Raw genomic sequence first — 18,541 nt, 5'->3', positions numbered from 1 at the left:
TAGCGAGAGCGAGTCTGCAGAGAGCGATGAAAAGCTGTAAATGTTGTGTGGAAAACCCTTATCTGGAGATGGTGGCCGCTCATTTAAAACACTCCAAATTCACTAACATTAGAACGAGATTAAGAATAAATTCATGTGTGTGCTAACGTGTTATGAATTAGGCAGAGATTTTTCATGAGAAGTTTCCTGTGCGTACAAATCCAAAATAATACATGTGATTATTAGTGAATGAGACCCAGTGTTTGATAAAGCAAAGGAAGTGACAAGGTCTAGCAAACGGAGGACAAAATATTTCTCATAGGTCAACTTGTCAAAATCCCACAAAGAGACCCTTAATGAGATGTCCTGATTAATATAGTGAAACCAGCTTAGGTGTGTGTGGTTTTATCTGTATTTGTGGTCAAGGATGTTAAATTCTTTGCATCTTATTTTAATCTAAATTCTAAATTATCATTGTAATTGTAAAATATTAAATGTCAGGGTTTTCATTTTGTTTGTGTGCGTCTCGTTTACAATCTACTTTTGCTTTTAATGTAACTTGCAAGGCCTTTCAGCATTTCAAATCAATGACAATGTGAACTGAAGTAACTGAATTAGCCTCTAGGTTTCTCAAAGTCTATTTCTTCTATACTAATAAAAAAGTTGCACTCAAATCATTCCTAAAATGTGACAATCTGCAAAAATAAAATGGATAAATTAATCAATTGTAATAAAATTGAAATAATGATGACAATCTTTTGCTGTTAATGTGATTGCATTAAAAGTACATGCATTATTGATTTCATTAAGGAAAGACAAAGATCCAGAAAGGGTATTTTCCACAAGCCTGAAACAGTGGACCTAAATTAACAGTGATAATTCTATAGAACGACTTTTTACCCCCAGTGGCATGAGTAATATACACTTTTATGCATTTCTGCAAAGAAATAACATAAAAATCTGTCTTTCTTTACACTTAAAAAAAATGTACGAAAAAAAAATCGGATAGAGAAAGCTCTGGCTTCGTGTGGATGTGGCCTAAGATTATGAGGCTTGGCTGCCCTAAGGTGATTTAAATAGGCCTAGTTATTTAATAAGTTATTTTGTAGACCAGCCTCATACTACAGTGCATCCTCTGTTGCTGACCTATGCCTTAGCTTATTTCTCTTCCAAAACTCTCTGGAAAGAGATATATTGGATTAATCTGAACAAAATATGACTCACCATTGGGGACCTTTACAAGGTTGAATTATCCCACAGTCATCTTTGGTCTACAGTATATTATCTTTTGAGGTGAATCTGGCCTGGATGGCACGAGAGCCCGAAGGCTGTATTGCAGTACTGAAAGAACTTAATATATATTTTATTGGTACACACGTCATCAAATAAACCTTAATGGACATGGCAGAAAGTAAATGTCAAAAAAAGTGATACAGAATGAAGAATATGGAGTGAAAGACAGAGAAAAATATAAGAAAATATTGTGTTTGTTATTAATGACTGTATAAATGGCCGTTCATCTAGAAATCCTACATTGCTGTACTTGTGTTTTTGCTCAAAAATCTAATTAATAGACATTTTAATTCAAACCAATATCAATCTCTATTTATTCATTTGTAAGTGGGTTAATGTACAGTCAGACGGTCATTTACAGAGTTCAGAGTTCAGTCAGCCAATCTTTACAGCAAAAGAAACCCTCTCAGGGTGATACAAGACGACGGCTTCACGTCAGGGGCTATTTTGTGAGAATGACCATACATTAATCCTGAATTCATGCCTTTGTACAGGATTCACTCAAGGTGCTTGCATGTAAAGGATAATATCCATAGCCAGAGATGTAAATTGTGTCTGTGGAGATTAACTACAATAAGGATTGTCTGCGTCTCTTTGAAGAGCAGAAAATTCCTCAACAAAAGGCTCCACATTAACATATCGTATACAATAGTTTCACAACTCAAAAAAACTGTTGTTGTTCATATTGGCAGCGTTGCTTTTCTCAGGCATTTTGGTTGAGATGACAGTTAAAATCAGGCGTCTGTCACTGTTTTCCAACCAGCCAAACAAAAGCTGCTAAGTGCAGACAGAATTTATATAACCCTTTACATAACCCTGCACAATACTTCAAGTAAACACATTTGTTGTGTGATTTACAAGTTAAATCACTAATTCTCTTCCGCCTGTATATCGAGTAACTCTCACAGGGAAAATGGTGATAAACTCTAAGGGCCCTATTTTAACGAAAGCGCAAAGCGCAAGTAACTTTGTGGGCGGATCTCAGCGCTGCTGCTATTTAACCGGCGGGATAAATGACTCTTGCGCTTGACGCAAATCTAAAAGGGGTTGGTCTGAAGTAGCTTCATTATTCATAGGTGTGGTTTGGGCGTAACGGGAAACAAACCAAGAGCTTTATATCACATTCCCTTTAAGAGCATGATGAACGAGGTGCGCTTGTTCCATGCCGCAATACTATTATAACGGCGCATTTACCAGGCGCGCTTCAGAATCGGTTCTCAGCCGAGGAGATCGATGTTCTCGTCAGGGCCGTAAAAGAAAGAGAAGTGACATTGGGGTTGGGACAAACCCACCCAAATTAGCTTCGGTTAAACATGCATATAATAATTTGGGTATATGTGTAAGCTTTATGCCTATTTTTCCCATCGTCATGGACACAACAATGATTTCCCTCGTGTTTTAATATTTTTCCTTATAATAATGTATTATTTGCAAAAAGGAAAATGCATCTGTGTAGATGAGAGAATCATCTACAGTGTATGCGCGTTGTTCACACTCTGTATTATGGCCAAGCATGCGCGCTTAAAATAGTCAAGTCAAGTCAAGTCACCTTTATTTATATAGCGCTTTTACAATACAAATTGTTTCAAAGCAGCTTTACAGAGATAACAGGAAAGTAAAATTGTAATAGTATTGTTAAATTCAAAAAATTAAATGTCCCCAACTAAGCAAGCCAAAAGCCAATGGCGAATGAAGGGATAAAAAAAAATAGCATCTGAATGTACGCGCAACGCACCACTGACTTTAGACTAGGTTTTTTCTGGTCAGTGGCGCAATTGTTTTCTGGAACTGCAAAATAGAACCAGGGATTGTTTGCACCGAAACACGCCTCATTTTTGGCGCTGAACCGCCCAGGGAGCGCAAGTTCATTCCCTAGTTTGCCGGGGTGCGTCTGTGGAGGGAAAAGTCCACTTTTCATGTTTACTAACACCGTACTATTCATTTATGAAAGTCGTGCTCAACCTTCATTAAATATTTATGGTGAATAATGTAGTTTTTGTTTCTTTCTATGATGAAAGAAATAATATATGATAAAAATTAATGAGGGAAATTTTTTTAAAAAAGTAAATGCTTTTGGATATGCTGTTGTCCATAAGGAAGATCTGAAATGTCAGAAAAAAACAAGAAAAAAACAAAACTGACAATAAGACTGACTTTTGAACTACTAAGCCTTGTTAGAAAAATATTTTCACAATACTAGTCAGCCCATGAAAAGGAAAGGGTATTTTTCTTTCTTTTGGTGCACAAAAGTTTTTTAGACAGTGGAGTACCTCAAAGGGATAGTTCGCCCATAAATGAAAATTCTGTCCAAACCTGTATGAATACCTTTCTTCAGCTGAACACAAAAGAAGATATTTTGAAGAATATGGGTAACCAAACAGTTGATGGGCACCATTGACTTCCATAGTATGGAAAATACAATAGAAAGTCAATAGGGGTCCATCCACTGTTTGGTTACAGATATTCTTCAAAATATCTTCTTTTGTGTTCAGCAGAAGAAAGGTATTCATACAGGTTTGAAACTGGCTGAGAGTAAATGATGACAGAATTTTCACTTTTGGTTGAACTATCCCTTAAAATTGTGTGGCTGGTTCAACATTCGTTTCACTGGTTGTCTGCATACATCAAGGTCAAACCATGCAGCCTAGTGAGATTACATTTCATATCTTACTGTACTTCTAACTATGTTGATGTTCTAAATTAACAATCCAACCAATCGCATTGGGACGCCTATGAGATGTCCAAATGCACGGCATCAGACTAATTTTAGTTCACGGGCCAGATTAGATTAAACGTCACCTTATGCTAGCCGATTTTTTTATTTGATAAACCTTGATGTACCCATGCAGAGCGTAAATACATGGTCTTATGCAACTATTGAATTTCAAGAGCAACTTTAAATTTGTATGTGGATTAAATCCACATACAAATTGTATCAATGGAAATATTAATTACCCTATAACATTTAACACAAATTAAAGAGCTTATCTGACCTGCTGTAGCAAAAAAAAAAAAAAAAAAAAGACAGCATTCTTTCTAGCATGATCTTATTTAAACGTTTAAACATTCAAATCATCCCGCGGGCCAGATTGACTTCTTCTGTATTCTTATCTGCATTTAACACCACTTTCAAAACCTAAAGTACTTCAGATCATGAGGGATTTTACTATGCAGCTACGACAGTACAATGAATCAAATATTCAGATATGCACAATCGCCCCTCCGAAGCACTGTCTGTCATGGTTTCTGTAGTATCCTAACCCAAAAACTTACCGTGTACAGCCCTATCCTGTAATGCCCTGAACATCAAAGAAAGCTGAGCTCATCTCAGGTCATTCCTGGCTTCTTAGCACCAAAAAGCCTTTATTTTATGTGTGCAATGTGTACGTAAGCGCAGGAAGGATGGCAGGACACTTTCCTACTAATCCAGTCCTCAAGTTACCCTCCTCTCTGCAAGAACCAGGTGATAATCTTAATCCTTCTCTTGGACAGGATGCAACGTGATAATGAGACTAAACTGGACATACCTTAAAAACCAGTCTGTCAAGCTGCCTAAAATGGGCCATGTTAGTACACAATTTGTAATACTCAATATTTAACTGTGCTAAAATGTATTAATAAAATATGCAGAGAGAGCAACTAATGCAAAGAGGTGTTCGGCACCTAATATATTAGAAAGCTTAATTTCTCCTGTAGTGGGAATTTCATATGAAATATACAAAATGTTGCTCTTGTTACCATCTCTGTTCTACGTTGTGCGAAGACATCCAATGAACACCATGTATTCCATCATTTTATACTTGCATCTTTTTCATCTAAATAAGAATATAAGATGGTATTCACATCAATCAAATAACAAATGGATGTAATCGTGACTACACACTTCAGAATCAGAGGGATTATGTTATGATTTCTTGGAATCTGCTATGGCAATGGCAATGAAACCTGTACAGTTCTTTTCTGAGTAGCAAGGGGGATTTTTCCACATTTAACATAAAACATTATGGACTTACAGCTGCCAAATTTGAGTGGGCAGGCATGAGCATCCATAGGGAAATCCTCCAACTGCATGGGACACTCCGCTGATATGGTCAATCTGAAGAGAGAAAAATTAAGATATGATTAAATCTAGATCAGCACCTCTGAGGATATGTTTTAGAGATCAGTTGTTAATATAAACATGTCTTATGTAAGTTATCATTACCATAGTGACAATCATCACTGCAACATTGATTCTTTATTAATCTTATTGAAAATCTTCTTAAAGTAGCTATAGGATTGAATAACGAGTGTATATTAATGGGAAGACTGAGCTTGCATGCTGAGTGCTCTTAGATGTATTTATAGAACAAGGGTGCCATCATGTGCCAGAAGTAGAAAGGCTGCCAAATCGGTGAAGTAAATCACTGCTAATTCTGGCTTTGCTCATAACCAAACACACACACACACACACACACACACACACACACACACACACACACACACACACACACACACACACACACACACACACACACACACACACACACACACACACACAAATGCTATTTTCTATTCAGTTATTCTCAGTTTTCATTCAAACACACGGCAGGATTTAAAAGACCTATTTTTAGCTGAAACACCACCTATTGAAATATTAGAGGACTACAAGGAAAAAACTGAAATATCACTACATTCAGTTCTGTTTCAGTTTATTTTTTAGAGAGAGAAAATGAATTTGTACAATGTGATTTTCACTTGTGAACTTAAAATGTTTTATGACAATAAATGTAAGACTTTTTAAAGACCTTTTTAAAACGAAGTAAAGAAAATTTAAGGAATGAATTGTAGGGAACACAATATACATCAATATGTATATTGTACACATTTATTTATTTACATGTTTATGCAGAAACACAATGAGTTCTATTAGCAATACAACTTCCAACAGTTATCCATTACATCTTAATTCATCTTACAAAAAAGCTTGAATTGTTGTGCTCCCAACCAATAGATAAAGAAGTAACTTTTGCCGTACCTCCTGATCACAGCAAAAAAGTTAAAAAATATTATTCATCATGTAAAAGGAAGTTCATGATTAAAACAAGAACAAATATCTTCCAATTTTAGAGTTTTTCAAGACTTCATTTAACATTTGCATCTCAAGTAGATGTATCTTGATCTAAAGATCTGGATATCAGGGTGTTCCTCACAAGGGGATCATTGGTATCAAAACGTTAGAAAACCCCTGTTGTAGAGAACACTGCAGCGGTTCTGCAGTGGCTAAATCCACTGTCCTGTAGCCCCCTCTAGTGGACTACTTATGAAACCTTTTTTTAAACGTTATAACCATATGATTTCCTGAAAAGATCTGAGACTAAACACATTAAATGTGATAGAGATGGATTTTGCAACTGGACATTAATTCATCCTATCAGAGAAAGTGACCCTGTATCCGATTGCTGGATGTTATAAAGTATATAAGCGATCTAACATAACAAGAAACATGAAATGGAAGTAGTAGTATATAATTACTGTCGCTCAGTCAAACAGAAGTGTATAACAAAGAAATCTTCATGCATCCAACAAACTCATCCGTGATACTTACAATGTCTGGTTGCATAAAGTTTATTGTCCAAAGTCTGCTGCTAAAGAAAGTAATCAGCAAGGCCATTTAGCAAACCAATTATATGAGATCAAGGCTGATCATTACCATAATGGTTACAGGATGGTTGGCTTATTATGCCACCCTGTGGCCATTAAGCCCTCCCTTAACGTCCCGGCTGGAGCTCATTCAATGCTTTGGTGTAAGCAATGCAATAAGATGTCAGCACTGACCCTCAGCTGACAGCACAATGAAGAGCTTGATATTGCCACAGAACTGGAAATGCTTAAAACCTCCATCATCAGCAACTGAGGATAGGACCAGGGTTGAAGGGCCAATGGTTGCATCTCTGACTGGAAGTCCTGCGAGAATGTAATTAATGGGGTGGGACACGTGAGGCACAGTTCCTTCACTTAATCAGCACAGGGCCTTCATCTCTGACAGCTCCATGATGAATTGCTGTATTGGAAAAATCAAGGACTGTCCTCTAAACTCAACCTCCATTCGACCAGCTTGCACAACTTTATCAAAACCAGCCATATGGGAGGCGAGGAGTTCACTATGTACTCACTGAACACAGTTAGTGCTGAGGTCAGCATTGCTGGATGTGGAGACGAAATGATGTGGCACTGAGGCCTTGACAAATGGTGAGCGCTCAGTGCTTAATCCTGACAGTGAGCTTTATTTGGTCTGTGATAGCCCATTAAAGCTCATTAATTATATATCATTTCACAAGAACGTTCTGTCCACCTTTTCTCTACGACCCATGTGGCTCTATGAACACAATAAGCTTTTTTAAAAAACAGGGTACAATGAAGTGATATTATTCTACTCACCCTTTAGGAAATTTAAAAGTGTAAAAACATCATCAAATTACTACCACGGACCATGAATAACCCCAAAAGCTTGATCATTATGCAGCAATATTATGGACGTGTTATATACCACTGTAGTAATATGCGTCTGTATTATGTACATTGCCTAAATCAAAAACGTTCATTAACTTTAGCATTGAGTGTTAATATCTCAAAGTGCTTTCTGTCATTATAACAAATACTGTGTTTACAGTACCCACTTTAGAAACATTCCAGTAAACACTGCTAATAGGGTAAGGAAGTGAAAAGAGGAAACAATTAAATTTTAAAGCATCCGTGTGAAAACCTGGAAAGAAACGTGAGGATTTTGGGAGAGAAACGAGAGATTCTTAGTGCATTATTCATAGGATATATTATAAATTAAATTAAGAGAGCGCACCACAAATACGCAGTAGGGCCTACATGTTACAAGGGAATACAAAGAAAAAAGAAAATAATCAGGAGGCTTGTCAGGAAAAGGTGTATAGAAAATGTCTGTATCTCTAAAATAATGGCGGCTGATTCTGTACTTACACAAAATTACCACAAAACACAAAATTACTGTTAACCTCAGGTGTATATAAATAATGCACAACTTAAAATACTTAAAATTAAAGATTAAAGAGATAATATTGTAATACTTTTTACTTTTTGATATTAGAAGTATGTAGCTTTTAGGTTGCATATACAGTGCGTGTATGTGTCATTGCAATATATAGAAAATGGGATGCACCAATAACAGTTTCAGTATGTGCCCGATACTGCACTCGTGTGCTCGTACTCATTAAAATGCACCGATACCAACAACCCATATCACACAGCGTGTACAGTAACAGTGCTTGTGACAAAAAAAACCCTGACAACAGACCAAACAGAGAGCACAATGGAGATATCAGATATCAGAGAAGGGTGTCTAGGAAGTAAATGTATCTAATTATCAGAATACTAAACAAATTAAACGCCCAGAAAGCTGCCTCTCAGACAAAATAGCCTATTAAATCGAGTTCTCTTTCAAGTCATCTTGCCCTTGAGCGGATAAATTCACACAAAATTATGTAAAAATGCACATAATAGGCAAGTATCCTTGTGAAACATAGTTGGTTATGTCTTAAGTGAACATAAATAGTTGAAAAGAAAACATGCGTGTAACAGTATGTTGGATATGTGCAGTTCATAAAGTGACAGCAGCCTAATAAACCTACTGTTGTCTTTGTCCTCAATTTTATTCTAACAACAAAAAGACAGAGAAAATCACTCGCTGCTCTTGACTGGTTGAGCCCTGCTGGAGCAGCTCTAAATATTCACTGTGCTATTAAATTATACATAAAGGGCCAGATTTTTTTTGGAACAACCATTCTGAACAACCATTGCAAAACCTCTTTTGGCATTAAAAACCTGTCAGGATTTACTGAAGACATGCAGTGAAAAATTAGCGCTGACAAGGCATGGACAGAGTTATTTTTGCGGCTGACCTTATTGCATATAAATTTGTAGGAGTTTCCCTTTCAGAGGCAAAATTTATGGGAGGAGAGTATTTAAATTAATCATGCAAGGTGATTTACTAAGGTTTGCGCTCGTCAATTTACTGGTTTTTGCGCCATTATTTACCACCCCCAAAAAAGCACGTCTTAAACCATCGCTAGCTGGTAGATTGCGTTGATCATTATGGGATTGATCCGGCTGCGTCTGTGTTCTTTAATTGGCGTGTCGTCAGTAGATCACGTGCAGAACTTTCCAATCCCATCTGCGCTTTTTTGGAATTGCGCTCTTACGATAAATTGACCTGTTTAGTATATCTGGCCCAAAATATGATAGAGGAATAATATGAACAGTGAAAGTAACCGTAGCTCCTACAATAAATTTTAACAGGCATAATTAGGCATGACTAATTTGATTAATATTATTTTGGTAGGCATGACTAATTTGATTAATATTCTTTTGGTTTGTCTGCCCAATATTTTTATTTAAAATTAAAAATGCAATGAAAGTACAGGTATCGGTATCTAGGTATCAGCAAGTACTAAAAATAAAAGTATTGGTATCGGACTCCTTCTGGAAAAGGTGGTATCGGTGCATCCCAAATCACTACAGGACTTTGTATTAATTTGCACATTCACAGTCAAGAGCAGATTATAAAACATGGACAATCAGATATATGTTTAATTATCAAGTGGTATAACAGCTATTTCAATACACAAGATTATAAACAGATTTTAAGTGGGATCAAAGGTAAAATTTTAACAATTGCTCATTGAAATATTGGTCTACCATTAATCTGAATATTGAAGCGGATGTATCCCCCTCATTGTCTATTTTGGTTATGACCCCGTTGTTTTATTAACACATTTTAATTTTCATTCATTCATTATATATATATATATATATATATATATATATATATATATATATGCAATTTTTACAATGCATGTTTGCCTACATTTTTCCCAACATCAACCTCAAGCTAAAAAAGTTATTTTAAAAACATGGCAGATCCTTCAGAAGATTTGACAGTTTCTAGAACATCTCCCTTTTGTTCGGTCTCGTAACCTCCTTTTTAACTCTAATAAAAGCCTGTAGACTGCGTTCCACTTTTAGAATGTGGGTGGTGAAACTGTTTTGCCCTGCTTTTTCATGGCAGCTAAGGTGCTCCTTTCCATCTTAGCAAGAAAAGAAAAACCCTTACTGCTGATCACTTTTCCGGAAACAATGTGCACATTAGTGAATGGTAAAAAGCCATTTTAATGGTTTGCACTGTTAGGAAATGCAACACTGGGCAGAGTTTATTGTAGGCAAGCTACAATAGCTCCACCATTGATTTCTTAAGGACATGCTCCAAGTCATTTCCTCTCAGAGTCATTAATGTTTGATTGATGATCTCGTTCAATATACCGTCTAAAAAGAAGCTCTATCTAAGGCTTTATCAACTGAATAATTTTGTAATACAGTATCTGTTTGGTCTCACAATATATACTACGCAATAATAAAAAAAACAGCAAAGCTTGGCAAATAAGCAAGGAATGCATTTTGTGTACATGAAATGATCCATGTTCCCTTTCAGTCGCTCACGTTCGACGTAGTCGACTGATTGGGATCACGCTTAGGGAGCCTGTCATCTTCAAGAATTGATAAAAACGAGCCAATGCAAATTGGCGTGCGAGCTAAGCATCTCTGGTGGTTCTACAGCATGAGTTCAGCGGTGGTCGCGAGCCTTCTGAGCTCTCAACTGCTGTTTTAACAGCATTACAATTCTGTGTTTGTGTTTGTTTGTCTGACGGCCGGTTGAGGGTGAAGAAATTGAGTGCTTCACTGGTATAGGCTGCACCATCCCTGTCAGTGTCCCCATGATCATTACCCTGTGTGCTCCGGCACTGGTGAGAGTTTTAATGTCCTGAAAGAGCAACACTGGTGCGTTTGTGTATTTTTCAAGATGTCATTCCACCCGTGCATTTCTGGATGTGGTCATTCCCTGTCCGCCTCTGACGGTCACAATTGTTGCTTCACTTGTTTGAGCTTACAGCACGCTGAATCAGCTTTTGTGAATGGCTCATGTTCCTATTGCGGGAATATGACTGTCTTGGTGTTAAGATTGAGACTCGCCTTCGTCCGCGGAGATGGAGTCCCCATTATCATGCCCCACCCTAGGGTGCCTTGTGGGATGGGTGATCAGAGGATAGTAATGGAATACCTGCCCGTCCGCCTCTGACGGTCACAATTGTTGCTTCACTTGTTTGGGCTTACAGCACGCTGAATCAGCTTTTGTGAATGGCTCATGTTCCTATTGCGGGAATATGACTGTCTTGGTGTTAAGATTGAGACTCGCCTTCGTCCGCGGAGATGGAGTCCCCATTATCATGCCCCACCCTAGGGTGCCTTGTGGGATGGGAGATCAGAGGATAGTAATGGAATACCTGCCCGGTAACCATTCCCTGTGGGCTCCTCATTCTTCCATCACACCGCAGCCGGTGTAGTCACCCGTTGAGCGTGCTGGTCCCTCTGTAATAGACCGACCAGCCATTTCATTCGGGGCCCCTCCAAAGGACAGGATGGCGATTGCAGCATCGGAGGGTGAGCTGGCCTCTGGAGATGATGACTCAGCTGCATTATCTCCCTCTGGGATTGTAACGCTACCCAAGCCAGATCCAGAAATGTCAGCTATGCTGAAAAGGGCCGCCGAGGCTGTCAGGCTCGAATGGAATCCTGCACCGTGTCCCGCTCAGTCTCGGTTGGATGATTGGTTTCTCGGGGCGGGTCGCGTTTTTTCTCAGCCCACGGCCCCAGTGCCTTTCTTTCCCGAAGTGCATGGAGAGCTTACTAGGTCGTGGACGGCACCTTTTACCGCCAGAAGCTGCCTAGATAGCTCCTCCCCCCTTACTACCCTTGACGGAGGAGCGGTGAAGGGTTACGAGGCTATCCCTCCAGTGGAGCGGCGTGTCGCGGCACACCTGTGTCCGGCAGCTGCTGGCTCTTGGATGGGGGATCCTCGTCTCCCTTCTCAGGCTTGTGAGTTCTCGTCCGTTCTTACGAGCAGAGCTTACAAAGCATGTGGGCAAGCCGCTTTCTCTTTGCATGCCATGGCGTTGCTACAGGTCTATCAGGCCAAGGCACTCATGGACATGCACGAGGGTAGCCTAGACCGTGCGCTCATGAGTGAGCTCCGCACTGCAACCGACTTGGCCCTTCCGGGCACGAGCATTGCGGCTTGCAAGATTGGTCTAGCGATGTCCACCCTGGTGGTCCAGGAGCACCATCATTGGCTCAGCCTGGTTTATATGGCGAATGTGGACAAGGTTTGGTTCCTGGGTCCTCCAACTTCCCAGGTTGGGCTATTCGGTGACGCGGTGGAGAATGTGCCCAACAGTTCTCCCGGGCTTTCCGAGCCAGGTCCCTGTCCTCCACCTCGCTGCCCCACCCCGGGTCTGTCTGTGGTGCCTCTGGTTTGTGGAAGCCTGGAGAGTGCTTCCCAAGTCCCAATTTTTCTCTCAGGGACGGGACGTCATATGGCAACTCCAGTTTCCTGTGGAAACTCCATGTCTGGTCCCTGGACGGGATGTGGAGGTTCTAGTTGATCTACTACAGTCAGTCGTAGACACCATCACTTATGCGAGAGCACCCTCTACGAGGCATGCTTACTCTCCGAACTGAAACCTCTTCGTTGAGTGGTGTTCTTCTCACTGAGAAGACCCCCAAAGGTGTTCGATCGGTTCCATGCTTTCTTTCCAGCAAGATGGGTTGGAGCGAGGGCTGTCTCCCTCCAACCTCAAAGTGTATGTTGCCTCTATTACCGCACATCACGATGCAGTGCATGGGAGATCCGTGGGAAAGCACGACCTGATCGTCAGGTTCCTGAGGGGAGCGAGGAGACTGAATCCGCCTCTCGCCCCCTCTATACCCTCTTGGGACTTATCTCTGGGGCTGACCGCACTGCAGAGACTTCCCTTTGAGCCACTGCAGGCAGCTGAGTTAAAAATCCTGTCTTTAAAAACAGTTCTCCTGCTTGCTTTGGCCTCCATCAATAGGGTAAGGTACCTGCATTCATTTTCGGTCGACGAATCGTCCCTGGAAGTCAGGCCGGCTAACTCTCACGTTATCCTGAGACCCCGGCCTGGATATGTGCCCAAGGTTCCTACCACTCCCTTTCGGGACCAGGTGTTTAACCTGCAAGCGCTGCCCCCGGAGGACGCAGACCCAGCCCTGGCTTTTCTCTGTCACGTCCGCTCCTTGTGGTTATATGTGGACAGAACGCAAAGCCTCAGGACCTCAGACCAGCTCTTCGTCTGATACGGAGGCCAGCAGAAGGGAAAGGCTGTCTCCAAGCAGAGGTGTGCCCACTGGATAGTGGATGCCATCATCTTGGCGTATGAGTCCCAAGATACACCTTATCCCCCGGGACTGCGAGCTCACTCCACTCGGAGTGTAGCCGCTTCCTGGGCGTTGGCGCAGGGTGCCTCACTGACAGATGTTTGTAGAGCTGCGGGCTGGGCGACACATAACACGTTCGCTAGATTCTATAGCCTACGCGTCGAGCCGGTTGCTTCCTGTGTGCTCTCTACACATAGAAGCCAGTTAACACCGTAAGCCCCGCTCGAAGTGTCGGCTTGCTGCGCCATTCCCCTGGACTGGATATGTGCGCCTTTTTTTCTCCAGTTGAGTTCCCCTTTAGCCGAACCCTGTTAAGTTCCTCCACACCCCTTCGATATTGGACATGGCAGAGCGTCCGATGCTATACCACTCGTATGCACTGGTGGAACTTGTGCTAGGCTGGGTCCATATGTTGTGATCCCTATTGCAATCCCATATGTGTATTCTTCCACGGTACGGCTCCCTGCGGCGAGCCCGTGTCTTTCGCTTGGCAGAGCTTGCTCTGCCATCGCTGACTGGTTGAGTCTCCCCCTTGTTATAGGCTAGAGCCACCTCAGTGACATTCCATGTGTTGTACTGCCCAGTAACGCCCGGTCCATATGTGTATCTCCACATGTTACTTCCCTGCGGGCTGGATGTGGCTTCCATAGTGTCCCTCCTTCCATCGAAAGGGCACGCTATCCCAGTGTTATCTAAGTCTAACTGAGTGGGTCTTGCAGAACAGCAGTGACTTTCCTGGCCTAAGGCCTGTCCCCTGTCTCCACCTCCATAATGCGACCCCGTCTAACGTGAGCGACTGAAGGGGAACATCTCGGTTACGTATGTAACCCTCGTCCCCTGAAGGAGGGAACGGAGACGTAGTCCCGTCGCCAATAATGCTGGACCACCGCTGACTCCGGACTCCGCTCGACTCCTCAGCGAAAAACAACTGGTGCGTGCATCTACTTCCGTTATTATACCCGCGCTGCGGGGCGGAGCGTGGGATGCAAAGCTTGCACGTCCATGTGCATTGGCTTGTTTTATCAATACTCGAAGATGACAGGCTCCCCAAGCGTGATCCCAATCAGTCGACACGTCGACTACGTCTCCGTTCCCTCCTTCAGGGAACGAGGGTTTCATATGTAACCGAGACGTTCTTTGCCTTTTCCATTTATTTTATATTGCTTTTGGACCCACTATATGAAATCTAATCCTCATTGCTTTTGAATTTGAGTTAATAAAAGCTAATAACTCATTATATAATGGATCATCATAATTGTAACCTCAGAGAATAAAAATAACTAATACATAACCACCATAATCAAAACACTATTACGATTGTGCGCCTTAAAATTTAGCCCTTAAACAAGCAGGTTCTACTATTGAGTGGATTTAGTATTGATGCCATTTCGAGAACAACAATGGGGCTTTTATACAACAGCACTAACACAGCAGTGCATGGCACTTGGCAGTAGATTGTTGCTGATGATAGCTGGGAGAGCAGAAACCGTGTGTGTGTGTGTGTGTGTGTGTGTGATTGTAAGTGCGCGTGTGGTGTGTGTGTGTGTGTTCTCTCCCTCTGCCCTGGTATTGCGAGTAATGGAGCAGACAGTCTGTGAAGAACAACTCAACAACAGGGGCATAAAACATACAGCCAACATTCTCTTTTTCCGTTGTTTCTATCTCTTATTTTGTCTCACCAACCTTTTCTTTTCTCTTGAACACCGTTAGGTTGGAACACCCTAGGGTAACTGGTACAAAGAGAGGGAAAAAAAACTAGATACAGTATGTGTGTGGAGTTTCCACAAATTTTGAATCTGCCTCTATGTTATTGCAGTGTCCCCAAATAGAGCCTTTGGGGCAACAGTAAACTAGCCAAAGTCAAAAGATTTTTTAAGATTGCAAATCAAACTGGCTAACATTTATGAGGTTTAGTCAAAAGTGCAAGAATGATTATTCAGTGTGATTAGTCTTGGTAGCATCATTAATTATAGATGTCAAACAATCAGTTTTTTTTTCTCATGATTTTGCAGTGTACTGCATTCCATCATTTTCCAGTAAAAATTTATAGTTTTCAGTCTTGTTTTGGTAAATAAAGCTTAAAGTTCTATTTAAAAATAATTTGTTTAAACTAACATAATATGTTTAATAATAAATATTGAATAACGCATAGAAAAAGTAATTATTTAAATTATAAATATAAATTATAAAAAATTATAATTTGTACTTTTTTGTGCTAAGGCCAGTGAAAATTTTGACAGGGCATAAATAAATAAATAAATAAACAAACAAACAAACAAACCAACAATGTTACTGTTGAACCCTGGAGGGACCTGAAATACCCCACACATGGCCTCAGGCCCCAAATCAAAAGAGCCCACCTCAAACCTTCTATAATTCCCTGAACCCGAGAGAGGATGCTTCTGATCCCTTTTCAATGTAAGGCAATGTAAATGCCTTTTGGCATTTGCCTGTTGGGAAAATCACTGTGGTCGTTAAAGAAATAATAGCACATCTCTCCTTAATAAGCAGGATGATTTGAAGTATCATTCAAGTCTATAGCATAAACAGAGCAAGAAGAATTTTGTCTGTGAAATATCCACTTTATTCTGCTCTAAACAATGCGCGCCGTCATGACGACGACTCTGGTTGCCTACTTCCGGTTCGTACAGTATTAGCAGTGAGAGAATGAGTTCAGGCTCTACATGTGCTGTTGTTGGTTGTTTTAACAATTCAAAGAAGTTACAAAAACTTTTTAGAAACTGGGTGCTTTGAGCATAAGATAAAAAGGAGAGAATGCCTATGTCCGGTTCGTACCAGCTACATTCAATGCCAGAGAGTAGACGTTTTTGGTTAGCTGCGCTAAAACTGAAGCATCCAACGAAAAAGGTGTACGTTACCAGTAGGGATGGGCATTTCAAGCAAAATTAATATTCGAAGATCGCTGGGTATAATTCAATTATTATTCGAAAATCGCACCCCTCCATCACATCACGCACACATGTATGTATCTATAGGCTACACACCAGAGCACGTGAGCAAAGCGGAGCAGTGTGACGCTTTAAATATAAGTAAAAAAAAAAAAAAAAAAAACTACACATACGTTTTATATTTAAGTTTCACAATATAATGTTTTTTTTTATTTATTTAATCTATTTTGATTATATGAAAAGGGAACCGCATGAGATGAGTCAGATATGATCATAAGATGCCCAATATATCAGAAAATATTTGGAATGGCTCAGACATGATTTTGACCACTAATTAAGTTTTGTTTTGTAGAAAGCCTTTCTTTGAAGTGAACTTCGTTTAGTATAAATTGTATCTTCATTTTTATCAATGTTTTATCAACATATTGCCTGGAATAATAAATAAGAAGCTAATTTACTAGATATACAGGACACGGAGGCGCCAGCGCGTGAACTGGAGCGCGTCTTATTAATCAACGAAACTCAGCGTATAAGTTACTTGCCTCACATACCCGAGAAAAATATCTAAAGAAAGCTTGAAATGTGTACTTTTAAACAAAATAATTAAAAACGAGCAGAAATGGGGTGCTCTCTGCTTATGTTAATTCTTATGAGGTGTGCATTTCTCTCTATAGGCGCGTTCACTACTGGGAAGATGGCAAGTCAGCATCATCAAATTTATCTTTGCAGTCGACACTTACAGAAAACTCTAGTTATTAATAAACAATTCAAATGTTTAATGCATAATCATTACTTTTGCCGTTTTTTTTCTGGCAAGCTTATGCGTGCGTTGAGATGCAGAATAGGCAAATTTCAAAAATGCTCATTATGGTTTAGCATTCTCTCCCATATAGTATACATAACTTCCAAACCAACTTCAGTCGTGCACAGGCAGGGGCAGCCCTACTTATTTCACATATTTTCTAACCAGCACATCACTGTGGCGTTCTGAGCAAGTGGCGCTTAATCTTCATAAAGCTTCGAACCGGAAAAGGACAACCGCCTTCCGGTTCAAACCCGCTATGAATCATGGGTAAATTCGCTAACCATGAAAAATGTGGATAAATAGAATAAATAAGTATGAGGAATCTAAAGCATGGGGAACCACTAATGAAAACAACAAAGATAAACTCATGGGTCCTCTTGGGAGAAGACAACATTCAAAAACAAAAAAGTATTGAGAAAAAGCTTTAGCAGGGGCAAGCTGAACATTCCCACTGAGATTGTACGATGTGGAACATGAGATGCTGAGTTCAGCAGGAGCTGAGTTCACGTGTGCTTAACACATCTGCCACATGGCAGAGGGTTCAGCAGTGCAAAACAGAGGTGAGGAGGCCATAAATGAGATGAGGATCAAATGTATGGCTGTACTACCCATACTCAAATCCATTCATGCAGACAGCATTTCATATTATGAAATGACAAGGCATTGTAGCTTAAACAGGTACCTCATGGTGTACAGCAATGTCCCATCATCCTTCAGTCTCAGAAGCTTGTTGGGCGTTGTCATGTTGTGAGCAATGGATTTTTTGCCATTAAGGAAAAAGGTGTCAGGTGTCCAGATGTTGCTGGCCAGCAGGTTATTCAGAGGTAGCATCTCCATTGGCCCTTTGAAACACAAACGCTCATCTTTCCAGCTTTGACGGAAAAACACATCAATGGTGTATTCCTGTTCAAAGGAAAATGTTCATTTAGTGTGTACCAGAAGGCAGGGTCGTCGTGAGGAACCCCAGGCCCTGTGATGAGGAGGATGGGCACACTAAGGCCTCCCCATAAAATTTTTCTCCAGGGGCCCATGAATTACAGCGATGACCTTGCCTGAAGGCAAAATCAAATGTGTCACATGACTGAATATAAAAATGAACAATAGTTCCATTCATCAAATCATACTGTGACCTACCTAAGATATTGCATGCAGAATTTCAGGAAATGTTGCAGAGGTGAAGTAATGTTACAGAGTGAGGCAGGATTTAATGAAGGGGTCTTGATGAAGAGTGATCTCAGTTGGGAATTTCCAGCTGTAG

At 40.4% G+C, this 18,541-nt stretch overlaps 2 protein-coding genes across 4 annotated transcripts in view; one reads left to right on the top strand and one right to left on the bottom strand.

Moving 5' to 3' along the window:
• Positions 1-18,541, top strand: part of gabrb3 (gamma-aminobutyric acid type A receptor subunit beta3) — an 82,012-nt gene that overhangs the window by 8,748 nt on the left and 54,723 nt on the right. The gene's annotated exons all lie outside the window — the stretch shown is intronic.
• Positions 1-18,541, bottom strand: part of gabra5 (gamma-aminobutyric acid type A receptor subunit alpha5) — a 54,270-nt gene that overhangs the window by 32,455 nt on the left and 3,274 nt on the right. Inside the window, exons 5-6 of the mRNA XM_077198430.1 lie at positions 17,966-18,186; positions 5,286-5,368 (exon numbers count right to left, since the gene is read on the bottom strand). Of these exons, the coding sequence (XP_077054545.1) occupies positions 5,286-5,368; positions 17,966-18,186 (304 nt within the window). The remainder of the gene's footprint in view (positions 1-5,285; positions 5,369-17,965; positions 18,187-18,541) is intronic.

This window comes from Siphateles boraxobius, unplaced genomic scaffold, assembly GCF_051911475.1.
Source record: "Siphateles boraxobius isolate OS27281-9 unplaced genomic scaffold, OSU_SipBor_1 41, whole genome shotgun sequence".
Classification (NCBI taxonomy): Eukaryota; Metazoa; Chordata; class Actinopteri; order Cypriniformes; family Leuciscidae; genus Siphateles; species Siphateles boraxobius.
The sequence above is the reverse complement of the archived record's forward strand: the minus strand, read 5'-3'. Positions and strand labels throughout refer to the sequence as shown.